The 24,691-nt window shown below is 56.4% G+C and overlaps 2 protein-coding genes across 4 annotated transcripts; one reads left to right on the top strand and one right to left on the bottom strand.

Moving 5' to 3' along the window:
- Positions 1–972: 972 nt before the first annotated feature.
- On the top strand, positions 973–16,908 carry DPF2 (double PHD fingers 2). Of its 2 annotated transcripts, XM_063319172.1 has the most exons (12): positions 973–1,035; positions 4,973–5,133; positions 5,221–5,328; positions 5,565–5,728; positions 7,923–8,015; positions 8,322–8,400; positions 9,283–9,324; positions 11,524–11,661; positions 11,923–12,051; positions 12,238–12,350; positions 14,097–14,178; positions 14,823–16,908. In XM_063319172.1, exons 1-12 carry the CDS (start codon positions 1,004–1,006, stop codon positions 14,897–14,899), a joined length of 1,218 nt encoding a protein of 405 aa, XP_063175242.1. In that variant the 5' UTR covers positions 973–1,003; the 3' UTR covers positions 14,900–16,908. The 2 variants fall into 2 exon arrangements, with proteins under 2 accessions (XP_063175242.1, XP_063175243.1); XM_063319173.1 differs by lacking the exon at positions 9,283–9,324 and having other exon boundaries at positions 14,823–16,907.
- Positions 16,909–17,039: 131 nt separating this feature from the next.
- On the bottom strand, positions 17,040–24,672 carry LOC134508078 (solute carrier family 22 member 6-like). Of its 2 annotated transcripts, XM_063319170.1 has the most exons (11): positions 24,540–24,672; positions 22,507–22,926; positions 22,314–22,417; positions 21,669–21,823; positions 20,760–20,928; positions 20,455–20,578; positions 19,761–19,870; positions 19,408–19,622; positions 18,850–18,958; positions 17,900–18,103; positions 17,040–17,274 (listed from the first exon to the last, which is right to left on the bottom strand). In XM_063319170.1, the coding sequence occupies exons 2-11, from the start codon at positions 22,882–22,884 to the stop codon at positions 17,205–17,207; spliced, it is 1,638 nt and encodes a 545-aa protein (XP_063175240.1). In that variant the 5' UTR covers positions 22,885–22,926; positions 24,540–24,672; the 3' UTR covers positions 17,040–17,204. The 2 variants fall into 2 exon arrangements, with proteins under 2 accessions (XP_063175240.1, XP_063175241.1); XM_063319171.1 differs by lacking the exon at positions 17,040–17,274 and having other exon boundaries at positions 17,906–18,099.
- Positions 24,673–24,691: the final 19 nt, after the last annotated feature.

Genomic DNA, 24,691 nt, shown 5'->3' with positions numbered 1-24,691 from the left:
CAACTGCTCATCACGGTGACAGAGCGTTGATTTTTATTGACGGGGCAGGAAAATCAAGGGGCTGCGTTGCACGCAATTAACAGCCGGCATGGGATTAAGAGGAGGAAGAGGAGGAAGGGCTGTATAACTTCAAACGTAGCTGAGGAAAAAAAAAACAAAACACCAACAATTTCCCAGCAAACAGGAAAAAAAAGCCCAACGTGCGGAACGTGGAATTAAGAATGAAAAATACAGAGGAATTCACCTGGAAGGTGTTGCTGGACAAACCATGCTCACCATTGGGGACGCAGGCAAGCGTCTGCCTCCGCGCCCGGTGGAGGTCTTTGGTTGATTTAGGTTTGATAAAAAAGGAAAAGAGATCCAAAATTTTAAATTTTCTATGTGAATTTCTAGGGATGAAGTGGCTGCGGGGGGGTGGGGGGGGAGGCTGGTTTTGGGGCACGGCTGTTGTGCCGGCACCACACACTGAAACCTAAAAACACCCGTAGGGAATCTCTACGGAGGTTTGAGATTTGGTGGAGGGAGGACCCTCATCTCATCCTCCCCTGGCCCTCATTTACCCCCATCTCATCCTCATCCCTCTCCTCCTTCCCCTTCATTCCTCCCTGTTGCCCTCACCCCCTTTTCTTCGTCTCCCTTTCCACCCCTTCCCCTCTCCATTCTTACCCCTTTTCCTTCCCCCAAGATCTTTCCTCATCCACATTTACCCGCCCATTTTCACCCTCACCCCGCCCCTTTCCCTCTGATTTGCCCCTTTATCCCTTCATTTTCGCTCCTCGTCCGTTCTCCCCGCCCCCTTCGCGCCTCTCCCCTCAGCTTTTCCCGCCTTTCCCCCCGCGCACGCGCGCAGGCAGCGCCGCGGGGGAGGGGGGGAGGGTGACGCAGGCGCAGTGCGCCACGACCGCGCAGGCGCGGAGCGCGCGCCCCCCCCGCCGCCGCCATGACCCCCCCTCCCGCCGCGCATGCGCGCTGGGCGGCGCAGGGCCCCGGCGGCGGAGGGAAGATGGCGGCGGTGGTACAGAATGTGGTGAAGCTGTGAGTGCTTTTTACCCCCCCACACACCTCGACCTTGCGGGGGGAGGGGGGGGAAATGGTGTGGGGTTCCTTCCCCCTACCCCCGCCGTTTCACGGGTGGGGCCAAGTAGGCCGGGGCCAGGGGTGAGGAGGGAGGGGGCGCGCTCATTGTTCGGGGTGAACTTTGCTGAGGGGGGGGTGGGAGGGTGTAGAATCCCTCCGTACGGTTCTGTGAGGGGAGACCCCCCCCTTATGGCGTTGTGAGAGGGTTTCAAGAGCCTTGGGGGTGGGGTCCCCTGAGAGGGGGGGCTAATAGAGTCTAAAGGGTGAGCAGGCCCCCGTGTGTGGCCCCGTGAGGGTCTCCTGCAGAGGCCGGGGGTGTGCGTGTCCCATGTGGATAATCCCTGTGCTTCCCTGTGAGACGGTCTCACAGATCGCGGGGGGTGCGCTTACCCCCACAGTGCTCTTTGAAGGGGGCCCGACAGAGTGAGGATTTTCCCCTGTACGGTCCTCGGAGGAGTCGTATAGAGCCCAGGGGCAGCTCCCCCCATATGGCCCTACAGAGCCCGGGGAGTGTGGGGGGGGTCTCCTCAATATGTCCTTGTGAGAGGGGACACTATAGAGCCCTTGGACTGGAGATTCGCCTTCCCATCCAGCCCCATAGAGCCTCAGGGATGGAGCTCCCCCATGTAGCCCCATAAAGGTCCGCCCCCTATACCGCCCTACAAGGGAGGGAGGCGTATATACCCTTGGGGAGGTATACAGCCCCCCACTATCCGCCCTGCTATGGCAAGGAGGGTGCAGGAGGTTCCCTATGTGGCCCTATAAGAGAGGTCCATCCTGCCTAGGTGGGATTTGGGGACTTGGAGATGTTTGACCCTTTTTTTTTTTTTGGTATCACCTGGAGGTTTTTTTGGCATCTCCTGGGGTTTTTTGGCGTCTCCCTTTAGCTGGCGGCACCTCAGCCACGGCGCCGTTGCATCCCTGCGACAGTTTCTTTCAAAACTTTCCTTCTTGGTGGGGTGTTCGTGCAAAACGGGGTGTGATTTGCACCCCCTGGGTCTTCTGCAATGAGACGAGGGTTTGTTAAGAGGTGTTGGGGTCTCCTCTGATGAGCTGGAGTTCATTAAGAGAGGTGATGGTCGTAGATCCATCCGTCTTGCAGCCTTTCACCTGCAGGTGCGTTAGTGAAGCTCCTGGAGAAACTCCTGGCAGGCCAGGGGCACAGGCAGACGTGCTGCTGCATTTTTGGGACCCCTTTCTTGGGTCATTTCTGAGAGAAGCACTAAGCGGGAGTCACAAAACACCTTTTTCAGGCTCTTTTTGCCCTGAGTTGACAAGCCAACACTTCACAACCACATGACTTTGTCAATGCTACTGCAGATCTGCAGCTTTCAGTGAAGTTGAGCATGTGGAAAGGCACCTCGCCTTGTCCGCCTTTGTCATAGGAATGTATTTTATTTATTTCAGAAGCTGCTGTTGGGTTTTGAGGCTGGGTTTTTTCAGTCACAGCTTGCCAGTGAGGACGATAGAGAGAAGCGCGGCAGGAGTTGATTTTCTTACTTTTTAAAGCCGTTCCCCAGGCTGTTCTCGTATCTCTGGGTGCTGTTGGTAACGAGTTTGGTCTACCAAATCCCTCCTGCTTTATTTTTCTCCAAGCGATGGCAGCGTTTGGGGCAGGACAGTTTTCTCTGATGACTTTTTAGGTTTAAATTGCTCTGCTTCCCACAGGGGTACGTCTTGCCCACCTTGGCACAAAGCCTGCCATGCCTTTTCCCGCTGGTTTTGGGGGTGGAGGTGGTCACATCGTTGGGTTTTTTTTTCAGCTGTTTCCATGCCACGGTCTCTTACCGACGGTGCTAAAACACATAAAACCACCCGGTTATTTCCACAGTGATCCGCTGACGCGATGTGCTTTTACTGGAAGCTGCTCTTGAGGGCACTTAGGACTTGCTTAGCAGCAGTAGAAGGCTCTGAGCCACGCCAAGTCTGCAGGGAGCAATAATCGGGTTCGTTAGAGCTGTTTAAAACACATTAGTCCTTCCTGACGGCTTCGTTAGCTCTTTGCTTGTGCATCCGGCGCAGATTTTAAGCAGCGCTTCTCCTTGGTGCAGCTTTCTCGAGGTTTTTTGCACGTGGGATTGGCGAGCGTCTGTGCCTCGAAGTGCCCCTTGGTTTTGTGGATGAAGACCTCCGGGCAGCATAAGGAAAGACTGTGGGGTTGTACGTCGGAGCTGGAGACAGGATCTCCGCTCTGAACGTATCCCGTGCTCCCTCTCCATCCCCTCACCACTCGGGGGAGCACTTTAAAACCCATTTCACGCAGTCTTTTTGGTGTTGAAGCCAAATCCTGGTGCGTTTCTCACCCTGCACAGGGGCCCTCTGTTAATCTGCAGTTGTTTTAACCGCACATTATTGTTTTGGGGGCTGATTGCCTCTTTTACCGCCCCACCCCTCCTGCCCAACTCTGAAATCAAGCCAGTGGGAGAGAAATAAGTTGGAAACCAAACTGGTTTTGGGTTTGTATTACCATAAACACCAAGTTTTCTTCCTCTGTGCAGTCTTCCTGTTGGCAGGGCTTCACCTGGATGTTACAAGGAAGACTTAGGGCTCCGCATTGTTGGTTATTGGGGCGCAGATTGAGCAATTAAGGAGTGATGCAGTGATTTAAGAGGAAATTAAAAGCTCCGAGAGGGATTTACATCCCCGAACTCCGAGAGCTTGACAGTTGTCTGCGCCTGAGCCTGGGTCTGGGGCTCCCTCTGCAGTCAGCAGAGAGGAAAAGGCCATTTGGGACCTTTCTCATCACTCTTAATTGCTGCTGGGATGCTGTTTGCCCTCCTGAAATCGCTGCTGTCGCACCAAATGCGGTGAGGCAAACCCCATTTCTCCGTTAGAGGCTGACAGCACTCCGTAAGGAAACGAGCACGGCAATGAAACGAGCACGGCAATCCTCGTTTGCATTTAATATTTACCAGTATCATCATCTTCTCAGTTATTCCCTCTCTGCGTGTTGGTTTTCTTCTGGCCATCTCCCCACACACCCGACTTCTACTTGCGTCAGAATAAAAACTCTGCGACGAAGCGATTTTTGTCCTGTCTCCTTTTCCTCCATCGGGCAAGATATTTCACGTACGGCACGTGCTTCCTCGCAGGCAACCAAGGCATCTTTCGGCTCGTTATTCACTCATCTAAATTAGCCGTCTCTGGAGTGGGGGTGATTACAGGGCTCCGTAGGCTCTGTGCAGTCGTTCCAGCCAGTATTAAAGTGCCAAGATCAATATGTATTGATATAAACAAAGGGTTCATCTCCTCTCCCGGCACCGGGGAGGGAAGAACTCGGTCTCCAGCAGCCCGACAGACTCTCGGCTCTTCCCCTCTCCCTGCCACATGTGATGGGAAGATCTCACCGTGCAAATTACTGTAATTACAGCTGCAAGGCTGCGATGTGGCTCTTGCAGCCCTGACGCTTTCCGGTTGAAAGAGGAGCGTAGGGATGCGGCACGAAGAGGTCGTGCTCTTAGAAAACAGGATGGGGCACGATTAATGCACTTAAGGAAACCAGAGAAATGCCCGTGGCCGCTCTAATCCATTAGTAATGCGTAGATGCCAGCACAGGGTTCTCCCAAAAGGCTTCAGGGGCATGAAAAATGGCAAGGGGATCTCTTAACGGTGCCACGTTTTGTCTGCTGCCAGCGAGGGAGGCTACAGTCACCTGTCGGGGCCGTCCCCATGTCTCTGTGCTTTTGCTGGATGAGGGGACGTCTCTGTCCTTCGCTAATACCATGTCGAGTCACATCTTCACCTTGCAGAGGAGATATTTCGGGCTGTGCTTCCTCCGAGCAGGGGTCCGGGAAGAAGCGCGGTGTTTCCCTCTCCTGGCAGACGCGTTCTGGGGCTGGATTTGGGGCTCGGGATGGTTGGGGTGAGCGCTGAACCTCTTTTCACCTCTTTTCAGCCTCGGGGAACAGTACTACAGGGATGCCATGGAGCAGTGCCACAACTACAACGCCCGGCTGTGTGCCGAGAGGAGCGTCCGCCTCCCTTTCCTCGACTCCCAGACCGGGGTGGCCCAAAGCAACTGCTACATCTGGATGGAGAAACGTCACCGAGGGCCAGGTACACCGGGAAAACGCCGGGTTGGGAACAACAGGTCAGTGCGTGTCATCTCCTTGGATAATTCTGGTTTGTTTTTTTTTATTAAAGGTTTAGCCGCTGGGCAGCTTTACTCCTACCCCGCACGCCGCTGGCGGAAGAAACGCCGCGCTCATCCTCCGGAGGACCCGAGGCTTTCCTTCCCTTCTATCAAACCAGGTAAATCCTTCCCACTACCGCTTTCTGCACGCAGTAAAGGCTGAATTTTTTGGCAATATTGTGCCCAAATAGCGCCGGATGATAGTAAATGTTGGTGAGGGTTAGTAAACCCCTTTTTCTGACCCCACTGCAGCAGGGAAGCTTGTGAGCGTGGCTGGGTGAGATGGGATCTCAGCACATGACGCCGTTCCCTCGCTGATTTTCCTCTTCCTTTTTTCCCCCACCGGCTCCTGCAGACACCGACCAGACCCTGAAGAAGGAAGGGCTGATCTCTCAGGACGGCAGCAGCCTGGAAGCCCTGTTGAGGACCGACCCGTTGGAGAAACGTGCCCTCCCGGACCCCCGCATCGACGACGACAGCCTGGGCGAGTTCCCTGTCACCAACAGCCGTGCGCGGAAGGTACGGCAGAGAGAGGGTCTCCCCCTCTACGTTGGGAGAGGGAACTACAGGGTAAAACACGCACACCTGCACGACACCGCTCTGATTTTCCACCTCCTTCCTCTTCCCCTCTGTTTTCTCTGCATCTTTTATCCACAGCAGAAGGATTTGGGATGGATTTTGGGGGGGGCAGAGATGATGCTACTGGCTTCATGGGGCTACTGGAGAGCAGGAGGCCAGGGTTTGGCTCCCTACAGCGACGTTGTGTAGACAGGTGGATGTTCCCTTCCTCACGATCCAGTTAGAAGCTCTCTTAATTCAGGGGGAGGGAGCTTCTGGCCCCAAAATTCAGTGTTTTATTGTGTCCAGGCACCCAGTTTAAGACTCTGCGCTGGGTGTCCCTGCACCCAGGACAGCTTTCGCCCCTCATTGACCCGTAGACCCTTGCAAAATGGCTGTAGTTGGGGGTGATCTGCCAGGATTTCGAGGTGCCGGTCCCAGACTCTGCCATCTCCTCCCTGCCCTGGCTTCGTTTTTCCCCCGTGAGTTCTCTTGCAGCAAGTGCGGGTTTTTCATCGCCTCCTCTCCTTGCTGCTTTTTGGTTCCCTGAGTAGAGACGAGCTCGGAGACATCTTGTCAAGCCAGACTCCTTTTATTCCAAAGGTTTTTTTTTCCCCTTTCTTTGTAGCAAATTTATTTTTAAAAGAGATTTTTCGCTGTAGCACAGGAGTAGGAAGCATGTTCAGCCAGCTCTTCCAAGTGCTGCCTTCTCTGCAAGCCCTTTTAAACGGGCTCTGGAGGAGAAAGCAGACTTAAGTCTTGAAACGAAGACACGGGAAGGAAGAAAATGTGGCGGCTGGGCATTTAGCAAGGTTACAAATGTCTGGTTTCTTTTGGCGTCGATAAACTAATCCAGGGTTGTTAGAAATCACAGTAATTAGTTCTGGAAAGGGTTTTGACTGGTTGCGGGTCAAATCCATCTGTCTGCTGCCTGGGAATTTGGGCTGCTCTGCTGATGGTTTGGCCTCTTCCCGTTGCAGTTGACTCATAGGATACATTTAATGCCAGGGGAGGGTTGTTTTTCTACACATATTTTATTATTTTCCCCGCTGGCATGTTTCCCCTGTCCCTGCGGTTAATCCCTACCTGCTGTGAAAGGGTTTTACTTGGCTGCTAACGAAGCTCGGAGCAGAGCACCCTGGTTTGGTGGAGAAACAAGTGAGTCAGGGAGAGAGGAGACCGCGAATTTGTCGTCTTCTGCAGAAAAAAGGGGCTGGGATCTTCCCCTTTTCCTTCCTCCCAAATATCCCTGGATAATTTGGGTCCAGCTGCCCCTTTTCACCCTGATTTGGCACAATTCGGAAGCTTTTTTAAGTATTAAGGCTGTACCAAGGTCTGGAGCTGGATGAAACCTTCCCCAGTCTGCATCCTTCATCAGACTCGCCGATGCTTTGCTGTTAATTGATGTTGGGATTGTAGGAGCGCCCCGTTTTCCCCTTGGAGCTGCAAATGGGACTTTAAATCCACTGCGGCTGCTGTTGTAGCTGCTTTTTGCTGCCGAAAACACCCCACAGGCACGATCCGTGGGGTGGAAAGCTTCAGCTTAGCGGCTCGCAGCCTGGGTTGGTGCGGGCTGTCCCTGCTTCAGGCTGCACCACCAAAGCCTTTTCCTTGTGGCCGTCCTCACAAGGCAAGTTGCTTTTCCTTAGACCACTTCGTTAGCCAACGGCTCTAACAATAGGCGACACCCTGCAGACTTCACCTTCACCTCCTCACCCGCCAGCGGCTGTGGTTTAAGAGATCCCCCTCCAGATAAGCACAGGGCAGAGCAAGGTGTGTGATATTGTGGTGTCATTTCGCTAAAAAAAGTATTTTCCCTGTTCTGGGCTTTTCTACAGTGCTTTTTAGCATGAACATTTTTTGCAAGCCTCATCTCTTTTTGCCTTTACCTTGTTAACTCTTTTCTTTAATTGTCTTCACACCATATCGTGCCCTTCTGTGACTTTTTTGGGGGATAAAATGTACTGGATTCACTCTCTGTCCTCCAAAATATCATCCCCTTTCTCCTCCTCCCGTATTACGGGCTTGGAACGGGTTCGGCTGCTGATGGGCACCATGAGGCCGTGCTGACATTATCTCGCTCCCCAGTTTTTCCTCCTTTTCCCTCGATCCGTGCTGAGGATTTGTCTGCAATAACCCCTTTCCTCTTTCCTAGCGGATTCTTGAGCCGGACGACTTCCTGGACGATTTGGATGATGAAGACTATGAAGAAGATACGCCGAAGCGGAGAGGGAAGGGGAAAGCCAAGGTGAGGGCAGCTGGGTTGGTCTGGCTGGGTCCTGGCCTTGTTTTGGTGGCAATTCTGGCAAATCCGAGATGCTGCCGGTGCTGAACCAGCCCCGGCAGCTGCCAGGGCTCAAACATGTCAATGTTGAACCTGACTTTGGGGAAAACTCGCATCCAACAGCCATTCCGGGCTGTACCCACTACGCGGCAGTGTTGGATCGTGCTTTTTTCTGACGCCAGATCACTGCTGTTGTTCTCCCCACCACCCGAGAGCCTTTTGGGTCACAATTTTGCCTAAAACTTGGCGTTTTCCCCTTGTTTTTCCCAGGGCAAAGGTGTTGGAGGGGCTCGGAAGAAGCTGGATGCAGCTATATTAGAAGACCGGGATAAGCCCTACGCTTGCGACAGTGAGTACTGAAAACCTCTCCTTGCCACTTAGGACCCGGGAGCGGAGCCAGGCTGCGTGGCTTTTGGGATCCGTGGGGTTGTCTGCTGGGATTTGGGTTTTAAACCTCAAGAGGTAGATTTACGCAGCCAGAGGAGGGTGTTTTTGAACGCCTCGGACTCTCAGCCCTCCTCCGACAGTCAAAGATGGCTGGAGTTTTCCCACCGGGAACGCGGTCGTCTCGCCCCGAGCGAGGGGCTGTGTAGCCACCCGCCGCGTAGAAATGAGGATGAACCTCTCCCGGTCTTGCCAAACGCCCCCACAAAGGTTGAAAACGGGCCCCCCCCCTTTTTCCCAGCTGGCTTTCCAGTTGGATCCGTGTCCGTCAGACTGGTTTCGAAGCCGGCCGTAGTCCCCCCCTGCCCCCACCCTTGCGCTGTCGTGCCTCGTTAAAGCCACTTAATGAGTTTGTAGCTGTGAAACGTGACACTCTGTGCTCGTCCTGCTCTGGCTAAAAACCTCCTCGGCTCCAGGGGCAGGGAGTTTACTTCTGAGGCCGTACCTTCCTGGCGCGCTCCTCCGCGAGCCCAGGGTTGCCGATGCTTCCTCCTCACCTCCCTCCTCCTCAGGCTGGGGAAGGGGAAGGAGAAAAAAAAGCAATTTAACAGGGCAAACGGAGCAAAAAAGGGCAAGTGAGGCTTTGAAATTACCTTTCTCTCTTCTTCCTCCTGTCCTGCAAGAGCTGACACTAGCTTCTTCCCAAAAAACCCACCCCAAACCCCAAGTAGTTGTGTTTTTCCTCCCCTTTTTTCTTGTTTTAAGAGTCCGTCTGTCGCTTGGCACGGGTGCGTGTGCGTGACCTGGTGTGTGTGTGTTTTCTCACGACTCTCTTTCTGTGTTTCAGATAGTTACAAACAAAAGCATACCTTGAAACCTCCCGATCGAGGTAGTCCACTCTCTGTCTGCTTTTTTTATTTCCTTCCTGCCTTTCTTCTCCTGAAACGTTAGTTGTTTTTTTTCACCAAACCTTGCTGGAGCCTGCGGGAAAGGGACGGGGAGGGGGGCACACACGGGAGAAGGGGAGGGAGAAGCCAAAGGCCACCGAGCGACGTCAAAGCTGGCCTCCCCGCCGGCAGCGGGATTCGGCAGCTCCTCTCCGGGCTCGCCTGACCCTTTTCCAGCAGGGAAGAGCGGTCGTGCGTGCCGGCAGAGCGGCCTCCCGAGAGGGAAAACAAAGATTAATTCCCCCCCTGTGGCGGCGGGGATGGGAAAAAACACGGTGTTTCCACTAAACCCCTTCCCTCGCTCCCAAATCCCCTGTGCCCGCGATGTGCCGCCTTCCTTTTAAGAGATGCCAAAGTATGTTCCTGCTTCTCTTGCCAAAAAAACACCTTTTTGCTTTAAAAAAAAAAAAAGCCCCAAAACCGCTCAGCTGCAGGCGCAGGTTGGATGTTGGTGGCGGGCTGCAAATAAACTCCCGCAGCCAAGCCGGAGAGCTGAGATCGTCTTTGTGGCAGCTCCTCTTCCTCGCTGTTCGGGAGGAGGAAACCCGACTTGGGTTTAGGTACCGACCTGCCTGTTTTGCGGGGAAAAAAGGTCAATTTTAAACTCCGCGGTGGAAGAAGAAAACGCCGCCTGCCAGCTCCGCATGGCTGCTCACGGGGCCGACCCCGTCATGCCCTCGGTTGGCTCTGGAAAGCCAGAATTTGATGTAATAAGGTTGTAATTGCTGCTTTTCGGGCTGCTTTTCCCCTCCTTCGCTGGACTCGCGCCCCTTTGCCGAGCTGCTCCGGACCTGCCGATGCCGGCCGTTTCCCCCGGGGCGTTGAGCATCCCACAGAGCCCTTTGCCCCGGGGGAATCTCTGTGTCTTTTGTCTGGAAAAGCCAATGCCGGCTGCTTGCTTCGGGCTCTCTTAGGGGGGCTCTGGGCGAGCAGACTGAGCCGGGCTGCCTCCCCGCCCCTCTTTTTGGAGTTGGTGGCATGAGAGGGGATACAAGCCCTGGTGGGGTTTCTCCAGGCTTCAAGCCAGCCTGGAAGTGAATCCAGAAAGGTCTGGGATGTTAGGGAAAAGCTCCAGGATCAGGGAGTTTCATCCCAAAGCAACTTTTTCCTGATTTGCCTGGATGCCAGAAAAAGATGCAGGAAAAACCCGTTGGTAAATCTGTCGGCCGGGCCCCACAAATCCCCCTCTGGCTGTTCCTGGGGGGATTTCACCCCGATCCCCGTCCTTGTGCCCGGCCAACCCCTGCCGGCTGTAGGAGGGTGCAAGGCCAGTGCTGGCTTCGTGCTCGTCCTGCCCACGCCTGTCTTGGGGCTGAAGGGGGGTTTCGGGACATACTTGGAGCCTCGCAGCTAAAAAGCTGCCCAAAAACCCCCCGGAAAAGCAGTGACGGTGAGCTGGGAGCCCGTTCCCCGGCAGGGAAGGTGCTTCCCCGGTCCACGGGTGCTCAGAGGTCTCCCCAAGGAAGCGCCTGCCACTAGACCATGGGTGAAAGCTCCAAACCCCGCAAGAAACGGGGCGGAAAGCGGGCAAATCCATGGCATTTGGGGCACTGGGTGATTTTCAGGTCAAGTTTGGAGGAGTCGGGTGGGTTTGAGGCGGGAGCGGAGCCGAGGTGTGCATGTGGCCGCTGCGGGACCCTCCTCGGGGTCCCAAAAAGAGAAGTTTCCCTTCTATGCATGTTGAAAAGAGCCTCGATTTTCACCCAGCTGGTTTAAGGAGATGGTTTTTGGGTAGGAAATACGCGCCCCCCCCCGGCCCCCCCAGTATCTTTCCATCTGGGTTTTGCCACTTGGATCGATCGCCGCACGATTTCACTCCTTTACTGAGGGCTGCAACGCTGCGCTTAACGAGCTGCCGTCATTACCTGGACGTGGTGGGTATCAGTCGCCCACCGCATCAGCGCTAGCCTCCCGTGTGGGATGCGCAGAGGAGGCTGCAGTGCCTCTTCGGCTGCTCCGGACCCAATCCGGCCCCAAACCCCTTCGTTAGGGCGCTTTTAATAAATTCCAGGTGATTTGGGGGCAGAAGGGGAGCAGCCGCCTGCGCTCAGAGCCCCGAGATGGGACTGGGGGATGATTTGGCCTGTGGGGTCTCACTCCCCGCTGGAGCGAGCTCAGACTTTTCCCGTTTCTATCCGTAGTCTGCGGGAAGCGATACAAGAATCGGCCGGGATTGAGCTACCACTACGCTCACTCCCACCTGGCTGAGGAAGAAGGCGATGACAAGGACGACTCACAGCCCCCCACTCCCGTCTCGCAGCGGTCGGAGGAGCAGAAATGTAAGCAAAACACCCCCTCTCCCAAAATCCCTGTCGTGAAAAAGGCAACAAAGGCGGGAAATCGCCAGTGCCGGGGCTGGGAGCGAGCAGCGCCCCTTTTCCCGATGGTTTTGGGCACCGTGGCGTAGCCCCGGAGCTCGGAGGTTGCCGGAAAGGCTGCTCCGAGCATTGGGATTTGCATCATGGAAGTGTCGTCTCCTGGTCCCGTGCGGAAAGCCTTTTCCCTGTGGCTGATCCGTCTCTCCCGCTCTGCTTTTCCAGCCAAGAAAGGACCTGACGGCTTAGCTCTGCCCAACAACTACTGCGACTTCTGCCTGGGAGACTCCAAAATCAACAAGAAGACGGGGCAGCCGGAGGAGTTGGTCTCGTGCTCGGACTGCGGGCGATCAGGTAAGGGGGGAAAACGCCCTCCCTGCCGCGGGCATTGCCGAAACCATCCCCGGCGGCTTCGCCCGCCCGGAGAAGCCGAGGATTTGGGTCGGGCGTGGGGAGAAGGTGGTTTTCTCCCCGCCATGGAGCTTTTCCCCGACGCGGCCGTTGCATGAGCTGCCTTCAGCCGTGTGCTGTGCCCCGCAGGGCACCCCTCCTGCCTGCAGTTCACCCCCGTGATGATGGCGGCCGTCAAGACGTACCGCTGGCAGTGCATCGAGTGCAAGTGCTGCAACATCTGCGGCACCTCCGAGAACGACGTGAGTACCCCCCGCAGCAACGGGAGAGCCCCTCAGAAGGATGTGGCTGCCCCCCAGAACGATGGGAGCACCCCCGCAATAACGGGAGAGCCCCTCAGAAGGATGTGGCTGCCCCCCAAAATAACCGCAGCGCCCCCCAGAATGACGGGAGTGCCCCCACAATAACGGGAGAGCCCCCCAGAATGACAGGAGCGCCCCCCAAAATGGCAGTAGTACCTCCGCAATAAGGGGAGAACCCCTCAGAAGGATGTGGCCGCCCCCAAGAATGACGGGAACCACCCCCGCAATAACGGGAGAACCCCCCAGAATGACAGGAGCACCCCCAGAATGGCAGGAACACCCCCAGAATGGCAGCAGTACCTCCGGAATAAGGGGAGAGCCCCCCAGAAGGATGTAGCTGCCCCCGAGAATGATGGGAGCGCCCCCCCAGAATGACAGGAGCACCCTCACAATAAGGGGAGAACCCCCCAGAACGATGTGGCTGCCCCCCAGAATGACGGGAGCGACCCCAAAGTGACGGGAGCGCCCCCCCCAGAATGACAGTAGCTCCCCCACAATAACGGGAGAGCCCCTCAGAAGGATGTGGCTGCCCCCCAGAATGACGGGAACACCCCCTAGAGTGGCAGGAACACCCCCAGAATGACAGTAGCACCCCTACAATATCGGGAGAGCCCCCCCAGAATGACAGGAGCACCCCCCGAGTGACAGTAGTACCCCCAGAACCCACGAGTACCCCCCAGGGGGAGCGGGGCACCCTCTGGGGACACCTCGGGGTGTCACCCCCCCCCCAGCCCCGCAGAGAAGGGACAGGACGGGGAGCTTGTGAGCGACCCCCTCGTTTTGGGGGGGGTTAGTAGTCCGTAGAACGTGTTGGGGGCTTTTTGGGGGGAAATCTTTGTGCCTTCGTACCCCGTCGGAGACGGAAGAGTCTTTTTGGGGGGGAAAACTTTGCATTTTAATAATCCGTAGGACACAGCGGAGTCATTTCGGGGGGAAATCGTTGTGCTTTTAGTGTTCTGTAGCACATAGCAGGCTTTCTGCGGGAAACTTCGGCGCTTTTATCGTCCGTAGGACTCAGGAGGAGCGGCTTTTTTGGGGAAATTGTTGCGCTTTTTAATAGTGCGTAGGACGGACGGAGCGGAGTCTTTTTTGGGGGAAATCTTTCTATTTGAATAGTCTGTAGGACATGGGAGAGTATTTTGGGGGAAATCTTTGTGCTTTTAATGGCCCATAGAACGCGGGAGAGTCCTTTGGGGGGGAAATCTTTGTGTTCTGAGAGTCCATAGGACACAGAAGAGACTTTTTTGGGGGAAATCATTGTGCTTTGACAGTCCGCAGAGCACGACGGTCTCTTTTGTGGGAAACCTTTACGCTTTTAAAGGTTGGTGGCACAGAGCAGTCTTTTGGGGTGAAATCTCTGTCCTTTAATAGCCTGTCGGACACGGCGGAGTCTTTTTTGGAGCAAATCTTTGGCCTTTAGTAGTCTGCAGGACACGGGAGACGCTTTTTGGGGAGAAATCTTTGAGCTTTAATAGTCTACGACACAGCAAAATCTTTTTTTTCGGGGGGCAAAAGACTGTGCTTTTGGTAGTCCGGAGGACACGGCGGAGTCTTTCTGGTCACTCTGTCAGAACTTGGAGGACGATGGGGAGGGACCCTCGTCGTCCCCCCCCCACATTGTCCTGGAGCCAAGTTCGGGTTGAATCATCCGAATTTTCCCCGTTTTCTCCCTCCCCCCCGGCTTAGGACCAGCTGCTCTTCTGCGACGACTGCGACCGCGGCTACCACATGTACTGTCTCACCCCCCCCATGTCGGAGCCGCCCGAAGGTGAGTCCCGTGCGTGTGTCGTCCCCCCCCCCCTTCCCAGGCCCCCTCCTCCCTCTCTGCTTCAGAAATGGGTCAAAACGAGCGGAATTCAGCCCGGAATATTTCTCATCCCTGTGGACCCGCTTCTGCCCACGGGTCTTGGGGGAAATCATGGATCTGTTGGGCCACGATCGAAAATGGTGGGGTCCGTCATTCCGGCTGTTTCCGTTATTCCTCCCCTGCTCCGCTGGAGAAGCGGAAAAGCCTTTTACCACCCCAAAATCCCTCGCTGACATCACTCGCGCCCCGAAATGTCTCTGTGTCGGCCAGTAAAGCCGAGAGGAATTGCTCTTCCTCCTCCTCTTCCTCCCGCCTCGTCTTGTGCTGACTCACAGCGGCCAAGCAAAAAAAAACCAACACCGAAGTGTCAGTGACGCCTGACGCCGCTGGTTAATTATCCCGGCGGTTAATTATCAGCCCCTCTCCTGGCTGCCTTCGCTTGAAGGTTAACGGGGAAGGGGAAGGCTCGTGGGTTCACAGACCCCCGAACAGCCTCGTAAACCGCCTCCCCGCCGCCTGCCCTGCGTGTAATTAGGAATCCGTGACCCTTAACGAAGCCCTGACGAGGGCGAAACCCGGCCGCCCACGTGTCCTTCTCTCCGCAGGGAGCTGGAGCTGCCACTTGTGTCTGGACCTGCTGAAGGAAAAAGCCTCCATCTACCAGAACCAGAACAGCTCCTGATCCCGCTGCGCCCACGGGACGGCTGCCCTCGTTCCACACGTTTTCCCTTTTTTTTTTGGGGGGGGGGGGGGGGGTGTCTTTTCTTTTTTTCCCTTTTTTTTTTTTTAACCTTCCCCGTGTTTTCTGGTTTGTTTGGGTTTTGTTTTTTTTTTTTTTTATGGCTTGGGGAGGGGGGTGTCGGGGTTTATTTTATTCGTCATTTTTTTGTTGTTGTTGCCGCGCAAGGGTTTGTTTCTCACCTCCCCGCGGCCAGATGGGGGGGTGACGTCCTGCGAGGGCGGGCTGAGGCTGCCGTGTCCCCACCCCGCGGAGTGGCTTTTGGGGTGACACCGCAGTGTCCCTCGGGACCCCGTCCCGACCGAGGGGCCACGGACGGGACAGGGCCACCCGTCCCATCGCCGTTTGCTGGCTTTTCCACCCAAAATGAGGCGCCCAAATCTATCCCGCCGCCTCCCTGGCAACGTGGCATGCCAAAAAACTCGCTTTTCCCCCCCTTTTTCTTGGGAAAAGAGACCCCCGTGCCAGCCGGGGGTGCAGTTTGGGGGCTTTTTGTTAATTTTTTTGAGGGGTGAGGTATTTTTTTCGGGTTTTATTTTTATTTCCTTTTTTTTTCCCTCCCCGTTTTTATCATTTCTTTTTGCCCCGCCATCTCTCCCGCCTCGGAGGATGCTCCCCGCAGCCCGGCTGATCCCCCCCCTCCTGCCCAGACGAGGCCTTACACCCTGACACCCTCCTCTGGCCGGCATGAAACGGGGCAAAATCCCTCCATTTTGGGGTTTTCCCCCCTCCACCTCCTCCAGCTGGCGCGAAACGGGTCAAACCCCCTCAATTTTGGGGTTTTCCCTTGCTCCCACACAGCACAGAGGGAGAAACGCTTCGCCCTGTCCCCCCCCACCCCGTCACGGTCGCACAGGGTTTGTTTTGGGGTTTGGGGGGATTTATTTTGGGGTGGGAAAAGCTGCTTTTACCCCCAGAACGCCTCTGACAGGGAGAGGCGGGAGATGCCACTGTTCTGGGGCTCTCTGGGGACACCCCGATATCCCCGTCTGCCCCCCCAAGGGTCCCGTTGACTGAATGTGCCTGTTTTTTCTAAAAATCAACTTAAAAAACCTACCTCCGAACCCCCCCCCGCCTCTGCGCCCCGAATTTCACCTCCCAGAACCCCCCGAAAGAGAGGAGCCAACCGGGACGGCGGCGGAGCAGCCCCGAAACCGGCCCCGTGAGCAGAAAAATGGCCCCAAAATTACTAAAATAGCCCCCCAAATGACCTAAATAGCCCCCAGATTGACCACAGGTAGCTCAAAATTAACCAAAACTGCTCAAAATTGAACAGAATCCCTAAAGAAACCCCACGCCACTACACCAAAAAAAACCCACCCCGGATCTGGGTGACGAAGCGGCTCCAGCCCGGTGGTTTCTCTCCTCCCCTCCTTGAGCGCGATTCGGGTGGAAATGAAGGCGTTTTGGTTAAAAAAGGGTGATTTTCCCCTCTTTTCACGCCCTGACGGGGGCGGGATGATGAAATGTCCCTAAACGGGTGGGTTTTACCCCAATTTCCCCTCGGCAAAGCTTCACGGTTGTGTCTTATCCGGGAAAAAAAAAAAAAGTGACACCAAAATGGCTTGTTTTCGTAATAAAAATGGATAAAAATGTAGCTGTGTGGAAGTGGGGTCGTTTTGGGGAAAACTGGGGGGTTTTAGGGTACTGGTAAACAACAGCTATTTGGGTGTTCGAATGTAGCTTCTCAGAGGGCTGATCCTGGGGTTGTGCTGCCCTGTTTTTTGGGTAAATCCACCCCATTTAGGTGCTTGCTTGTGGCTTCTCTGAGGGCTGACACTGAGGTTGTGCTACCCTGTTTTTTGGGGTAAAATCTGCCCCATTAGGGGCTTTTGCCACCCGCTGGCCCCGGCTTGATGCGAGAATTAATTCCTTTGCAGATCTATTTTGCAGCTAAATCACCCGAATTGGGGCAAAGGCCGGAGCTCGAGAGCCAGGACCCAGGTGTCAGGGTAATATATAGGGGGAATTAATCCTGGTTAGCCTTTTGGGGGGGGGGGGGGTGTCCCTGGAGGCCTGGGTTCCCTGGGGGGCTGCGGGGACCCCCCAGACGCCTGGGCCCCCGGGAGGGCAGCGGTTTGATATGGAAGACCAGGGTTGCGATGAGGTTTTATTGGGGTTAAATAAATAGCCTCCGGGTGGGGGGGGATCGACCACGGGGTGGGGGACATGTCCCCCCGGGGGTCCTGTCCCCCGTCCTCACTGGCCCAGCGGGATGCAGGTGTCCCCGATGCCCGTCCTCTCCCCCTCAGACGCCCTCCTTGGTCTTGGTGGTACTCAGGGGGACGGTGGCTTCCTCGTCCTTGAGGTGACCCGCTCTGTCACCGCGTCAGGGGAAGAGAAACCCGAAAACCTTCAACATTTCTCCCCAAAAACCTTCAGCCCTTCCCAACCCCGAACCTTCCATCCTGCTCACCCCAAAACCTTTGTCCCTTCTCCCCGAAAACCTTTGTCCCTTCTCACCCCAAAACCTTTGTCCCTTCTCACCCCAAAACCTTTGTCCCTTCTCCCCAAAAACCTTCACCCTTCTCACCCCAAAACCTTTGTCCCTTCTCCCCAAAAACCTTCACCCTTCTCACCCCAAAACCTTTGTCCCTTCTCCCCAAAAACCTTCATCCTTCTCACCCCAAAACCTTTGTCCCTTCTCCCCAAAAACCTTCATCCTTCTCACCCCAAAACCTTTGTCCCTTCTCCCCAAAAACCTTCGTCCCTTCTCACCCCAAAACCTTTGTCCCTTCTCCCCAAAAACCTTCACCCTTCTCACCCCAAAACCTTTGTCCCTTCCAACCCCAGACCCTTTGGGGCTCCTCCAAGAAATCTTGCCCTAAAATGGCAATTTTTCACCCTGATGTCAACTACAAAAGGATCGGGGAGAAAAAGGGGATCTGGTGGGGAGGGGGTCCCTTGGGGTGGCCAAAGCCACTTCACTGGGGAGCTCCTCACCGTCTCTCGACGTCTTTGACGGTCTCGGGCAGGGGCACATTGCGGGTCTCGGGCAGGAAGCAGGTGGCGATGGCCGAGATGATGGGAGCAGCCCCGTAGATGATGAGGGGCAGCACTGGGGTCACGTCAGCTGTCATGCGCACCAGCGGGGCCACCATGCTACCCACACGAGCCATAGTGCCCCCCAGGCCCATCCCCGTCTGCCTGTGCCAGGGAGAGGGATGGATGGTTGGAGAGATGGTTGGAAATATGGGTGGGCTGAGGGTTGGGTGGATGGATGAAGAAGTGGTTGGGTGGGTTGAGGGTTGAAGGTGTTGATGATGGATGGATGGATGGGTGGATGGATGGATGGATGGATGGATGGATGGATGGATGGATGGATGGAGAGATGGTTGGAAATATGGATGGGCTGAGGGTTGGGTGGATGGATGGAGAGATGGTTGGATGGGTTGAGGGATGGAGAAGTTTATGATGGAGAGGTGGTTGGATGGATGGATGGAATGGATGGAGGATGAGGCCTGGAGGGGTTGATGGATGAAGAGGTGGATGAATGGATGGGTTGAGGGTTGGAGGGGTTGATGGACGGATGCAGGGTTGGTTGGATGGATGATGGGTTGAGGGTTGGAGGGGTTGATGATGACGGATGGAAGAGGTGGTTGGATGGAGGGGTTGATGATGGATGGATGGATGGATGGATGGATGGATGGAAAGGTGATTGGCTGGATGGGTTGAGGGATGGATGGATTGGTGCAAGGAATGATTTTTGGATGGATGGATGGATGAGCGGTTGGGCTGATACGTGGGTGGGTAGATGGGCTGGTCGGTGGGTGAGTGGTTGGGTTGGTGGGTGGAAGATGACTTGGCCGGTGGGTTGGATGAGCGGATGGAGGGACAGGCAGATGGAGGGAGGGCTGTGGTGCCGGCAGCTCCTAGAAGTGACAACCACCCACCTGATGACAGTGGGGAAGAGCTCTCCGGTGAAGATGTAGGCGCAGTTGAAGGAGGCGGCCAATGAACCCTTCCCAATCACCGCAAAGGCCATGCGCAGCATCTGCAGCTCTGGGGACAGGGATGGGAGGTCTCACACCTCCGGCCCCTCAATGGCTCCTCTATGACCCACCAATGGTCCTCCAACCTCTGCCTCCACCCCTGAATGTCCCAAGTCCCCCCAGTGACCCTTCATCCCTCCATCCTTCGATCTCTTATCGCTGTCCCCCCAGTGCACCCCCAATGTCCCCCCACCCCTCCGTCTCTGTCCTCCAACTTCCTTCCTTCCATCCCTCCAACCTCCTCATCCTTCCACCCTCTGTCCCTCCATCCCATCATCTTCCAACCTCCATCTTTCCCGTCTCTGTCCCTCCAACTTCTCTCTGTCCTTTTACCTCTTCTTCCTCCATGCCATTGTCCTTCATCCTACTGTCCTCCATGCCATTCTCCTTCATCCCACTGTCCTACATGCCATTGTCCTTCATCCCTCCCACCATCCCTCCATCTGTCCCAGCACCCACCCATTGGCACAATGATGTTGGCGAGGATGCAGATGCCGGCGAGCGCCAAGGAGCCGCCCTGGGCCACCCGCCGCCCCACGCAGCTGATGGCCAGCACCGAGGCCAGCTTGGCCGGGATGTCCACAGCCCCGAAGACCAGCTGGCTCAGGTAGATGTCCACCCCGAAGCCCTGCAGATCCATGGCCAGCCCATAGTAGGCGAAGCTGGTGGAGAACCTGCCCCCAAAACCCAACATTTCAACACACAACCCACCAGGCGTGATCAAGTGGGGACCCAAAAGGTGGTGTTTCGCCCCCAAAAAGTGGGGTTTGACCCCAAGAAGATGGGGTTTGCCCCAAAATGGCCCCACTTGCCAGACAAAGGAGACGCCACAGGAGACGGTTCTCATCCCGGGGGTGCGGATCAGGGAGGCCAGGGTCCCCCCCGGCAGTGGTGGCTCCCGGTGCACCAGCTCCCGCAGCGCCTGTGGGAAAGGAGGATCTGGGGAGATCCTGGGAGGGATCCGAGGGGCCGGGGCGATCCAGGGAACGGGAGGGCATCTAGGAGGGATGGTGGGGGCCGGGGTGGAGCTAGTGGGGTTGGTGGGATCTAGAAGAGACAGTGGGGAATCTCGGGAGGGATCTGGGTGATCTGGAGGGAATTGGAGGGGTCTGGGGGGATCTAGGTGGGATCAGAGGGATCTAGGAGGGGTACAAGGGGTCTTGGAGGTGATCTGGAGGGATGGAGAGGTGTTGGAGAGCCCTAACAAGGACACAGAATGGGGGGATCCAGGTGATCAGGAGAGGTCTGAGAGGGATCTAGGGGGGGAGGTCGGAAGTATCTAGGAGGGATGGAGAGGGTCTGGGGGGGATCCAACCTGAGGAGAGGGGAACGGGGGAGATCTAAGGGAGAAGGAGGGTGTTCTGGAGGGATTTGGGTGATCTCCTGAGATCTGGGAGGATCCGGAAGGGATCTGCAGCATTGTGCAGGGATATAGGAGAGGAACTTGGGGGGATCTAAGGGGTAGATGAGTGGGATCTGGGGGGGTCCCAGGCAGCCCCCCATCACCTCCTCGCTGAGCTTGTCTCCCTCCTCCTTCCTCCCGTTGACGCGGGCAACTTTGCGGAGCCCCTTCAGGGCCAGGTCAGGTCTCCCCGAAATCACCTGCCACCGGGCTGACTCCACGAACAGCCTTGGGGGGTGTGGGGAGAGGGGTCACGGGGGACCCAGGCATCCGGGGGGGTCCCGGCTCCCACCCTACGCCTCCCACCACCCAGGTGTCCCCACCACCACCCCATAGGACACCCCACCATCCAACCCCAACCCAGGAGGAGGGGGGTGGGCAGCCACCTAGACGCCTGTGTTCCCCATACCAGGAGTAGAGGAAGAAGAGGAAGAAGGGGAGGGAGACGACGAGCTGGAGCCAGCGCCAGTGAGGGAGGCCGAAGGCCACGGCCGCCAGCACGAACTGCCCGAAGGTGTAGCAGTAGCCATTGATGGTGCCCACCACGGCGCGCGCTTCCGTCGGGATCCACTCCATGCCTGTGGGTAACCATCAGCACACGGATGGTGGGGTCTATCCCGTGGGATGGGGCCACACTGGGATATCTGGGTCCCTCCCGCGGCGTGGAGGTGGTGGGGTTGGAGACTGCACGCCTGGAGCCTTCCCAAAGGTCAGTGGTGGTAGAGCCAAGCATGGATGTGTAGGACCCTCCCAAGGTCAATGGTGGCAGGTTGGAGCCCGGGTCCCCCCAAAGGGTCAACGGTGGCAGGTTGGAGCTTGGGTCCCCCCAAAGGGTCAATGGTGGCAGGTTGGAGCCCAGGTCCCTCCCAAGGTCAACGGTGGCAGGTTGGAGATGGGTCCCCTCAAAGGGTCAGCAGTGGCAGGTTGGAGCCTGGGTCCCTCCCAAGGTCAATGGTATCAGGGTTGGAGATTGGGTCCCCCCAAAGGGTCAACGGTGGCAGGGTTGGAGCCCGGGTCCCTCCCATGGGTCAATGGTATCAGGGTTGGAGCCTGGGTCCCCCCAAAGGGTCAACGGTGGCAGGTTGGAGCCTGGGTCCCTCCCAAGGTCAATGGTGGCAGGTTGGAGATTGGGTCCCCCCAAAGGGTCAACGGTGGCAGGGTTGGAGCCCGGGTCCCTCCCATGGGTCAATGGTATCAGGGTTGGAGCCTGGATGCTTCCCATGGGATAGGGGTGGTAGGACCAAGCCCAGACACCCAGGTCCCTCCCGGGGGATAGGGGTGGTGGGACCAAGCCCAGAGCCCTGGGTCCCCAGCTCACAGAGGGAGGCGGAGTTGAGGGAGACCCCGGCCATGGCCAGGCCCGCCAGGAACCGGCAGAGACAGTAGACGACGAAGGTGGGGGCGGCCGCGGTGCCGGCCCCCGTCACCCCCAGCTGCAGGTAGCACCAGGTCAGCAGCGCCCGGCGCCCGAACCTGCTGGGACACGGTGCTGGGGGCACTGGGATGGGGGACATGGGGGGCTGGGATGCTGACGTGGGGCACTGGGGGTGCTGGGGAGGGAGATGCGGGGTGCTGGAGCCGCTGGGATGGGGGATGAGGGCTCCTGGGGGCGCTGGGATGGGGGCGGTGGGGACCTCGTGCCGTTAGGATGGGGACATGGGCGCTGGGACTGGGGGGACGTGGGGCGCTGGGAATCCTGGGACAGGGACGTGGGGCACTGGGACGGGGACACAAGGCGTTTGGAATACTGGGACGGGGAATATGGGCACCGTGAATACTGGGATGAGTGACGTGGGGACAGTGGGACAAGCTGTACTGGGACGGACCCAGCCTGGGGGCGCTGGGGACACTGGGAGACCAGGGGCCGGGGGAAGGGGAGGACATCCCTGTGCGTAGCCCTCCCCTCTCCCCCTTCCCAGTTCCTCCCAGTTTATCCCAGTACAGCTCTGGGGTGCCCACGCACTTGTCGGAGAGGATCCCGAAGAGGCTAGAGCCCAGGAGGATCCCGGCCATGTAGATGGATTGGGCCACCTGCCTCAGCTTCTTGGACTCGCACACCAGGTCCCACTGCCACCAGGAAAGGACACGGGGGTCAACACCCGGACACCCGCATCCCCACTCGCCCCCCCCAGGGCGGGTTGTGGGCCACCCCTCACCTCGGTAACGATGGTGTGGGCGAAGATGCCATCCTGGTAGGTCCAGCCATCATGGCAAGGCTCGGTGGCCGCCCCGTTGGCCGTGCCGTTGACCGTGCCGTTGACCTCCAAGAGGTGCCACTGGGGCTCCACGTAGCGGCGGCAGCGCTGGGGACGATGGTGGCCGTCGGAGGGGATGGAGATGAGGAGGGGGACATCCCCAGTGCTGTCATTGGCCACGGGCCGAGGCCGGCAGTGGTGCTCGGGGACGCCGGCGGTGAAGTTCTGCAGAAGGTTGTGGCTGGCCAGCATGAGCAGCGGAATGGCTAGGGCGGCCACGTAGGTCACCTGGAAGCGGCCCATCCCGCCCAGGCGGGCCAGCAGCTCCACAAAGGTCATGGTGGGACGAGGGATGGCGCCGGGAAGGGGGGCCCGGGGCAGCTGGAGGGCGGCAGGAGGAGAAGAGGTTGAAGGGTGGGCCAAGGGATGGCCGAGGGACAGAGCTATTGATCTATCGGTGCCTCGATCGATCGATCGATCAGTCTACTGGTGTGCCGATTGCTCTGCCAGTCGGCGTCCCAACCAACCTATTGATCTGTGGGGGTGTCTGTTGACCTGCCAGTCTCCCTGTCGATGCCCTCGCTCAATCGACCCATCAGTCTGTCCATCCATCTCGGTCTCTACTGATCTATCAGTCGCTGGTGGTTTGTTTCTTGCTACCAGCCCTGCCCCTCACTGCTCTCCCTCCTCCTCCTCCCTCCCCCTCACTACTGATCGACCGACCGACCGACCAACCAACCGATCGATCGATCCTCCCTCCCTCCCTCCGTCCTACCGGTCTCTCAGTAGGTCCATCCCTCCAATGATCCCTTGCGATCGATTGATCCCTACCGGTGGTTTTGCTCCTCTCCCTCTCTCTGCGGCTCTCTCGGTCTCTGGCTCGGTCTCTGCGGCCACCCGCTGTCCCCCGGGTCCGTCCCTCTGTCCCTCCCTCCCTCTGCCACTCCCCCTCTCTCTCGCTCTCTGTCGCCGTCCTTCGCCCCTCACTCGATCAATCGATCGATCAATTGATTTCTCTGTTGTCCATGCCAACCATCACCGGCTGGTGGGTCTGCCCCGTCCCCCTGCCCATCTATTGACTCCTCACCCTGTCAGTCAATCGATTGATCTGCTGCTCAGTCGATCTGTAGGTCTACATAGGTCTATTGATCAGCCTTTGCGTCTCCCCCTCCCTATTGATCGAGCTGTTGGTCTCCCTGTCGATCAAACCAACGAGCTCTTTCTCTGCTGATGAATTATTGACCTTTATTATCCATAATGTCTTGATCATCCATTGGTCTATAATGTCTCTCTTTATTGATCAGTCTATTGGCCTATATGTTTCTATTGGTCAATCTGTTGATCGGTCCACAGCATCTCTATTGATCCATCTGATGGTCTGTGTATCTCTATTACCAATAAAATGATCTATAATTTAGTCATTGATCGATCTCTTGGTCTGTATTTTTCTACTGATGAATCTATTGAACCAGGATCCACTGATCAATCTAATGACCTGTCTCTCTATTGATCAATCTATTGGTCTATCAATCAATGTATTGATTTATAATCTTTTGATTGATCAATGTCTCAATCTCTCTATCGACCACTCTGTTGGCCTATAATCTTTCTATTGATTGATTTATTGACCTTTAATCTCTCTGTTGATTGATCTTCCTGTAGGTCAACCTATTGACCTATAACCTATTGATCAGTATAGTGATCTTTATCTATTGACTGATCTATTGGTCTCTACTGATCAATTTATTGAACTTAAATCTCACTATTGATCAATCTGATTGATCTTTAATCTCAATCTATTAACATATAATCTTTCTATTGACCATGCATCAATCTTAATCTCTTTATTGATCAATCTCTTGACCCATAATCTTTCTATTGATCAGTCTTTCTCTCTATTGATCAATCTATTGAGCTTTAATGTCTCTCTTGACCAGTCCATTGGCCTCTCTCTCTCCTGATCAACATATTGATCTCTCTATTGATCCACTCACCTGTCCGTCGCGCTCGTTATCTCCCAACCTCTCCCAGCAGCAAACCCCACTCCCCGGAACCGTCTGCCAGCAGCTACCACCCCTCCGCCCTGCAGCTGCCCATGGCCACAGCCCTGTCCCCGTCCCCCTCCCTGTCCCCACTCCTATTTAAA

This window comes from Chroicocephalus ridibundus, chromosome 31 (genome assembly GCF_963924245.1).
Source record: "Chroicocephalus ridibundus chromosome 31, bChrRid1.1, whole genome shotgun sequence".
In the NCBI taxonomy this organism is placed as follows: domain Eukaryota; kingdom Metazoa; phylum Chordata; class Aves; order Charadriiformes; family Laridae; genus Chroicocephalus; species Chroicocephalus ridibundus.
The sequence above is the reverse complement of the archived record's forward strand: the minus strand, read 5'-3'. Positions and strand labels throughout refer to the sequence as shown.

What these genes read in the sequence shown, in the direction of transcription:
- DPF2 (XM_063319172.1), top strand. Translation starts at nt 1,004, where the DNA reads ATGGCGGCGGTGGTACAGAATGTGGTGAAGCT. An exon ending in TAAGCCCTACGCTTGCGACA is followed by an intron (nt 8,401 to 9,282) that starts GTGAGTACTGAA and finishes TCTGTGTTTCAG; the next exon opens with ATAGTTACAAACAAAAGCAT. An exon ending in GCGGCACCTCCGAGAACGAC is followed by an intron (nt 12,351 to 14,096) that starts GTGAGTACCCCC and finishes CCCCCGGCTTAG; the next exon opens with GACCAGCTGCTCTTCTGCGA.
- LOC134508078 (XM_063319170.1), bottom strand. Translation starts at nt 22,884, where the DNA reads ATGACCTTTGTGGAGCTGCTGGCCCGCCTGGGCGGGATGGGCCGCTTC. An exon ending in TTCGGGATCCTCTCCGACAA is followed by an intron (nt 21,824 to 22,313) that starts GTGCGTGGGCAC and finishes GTGTCCCAGCAG; the next exon opens with GTTCGGGCGCCGGGCGCTGC. An exon ending in CTCTTCCCCACTGTCATCAG is followed by an intron (nt 18,104 to 18,849) that starts GTGGGTGGTTGT and finishes TCCCTGGCACAG; the next exon opens with GCAGACGGGGATGGGCCTGG.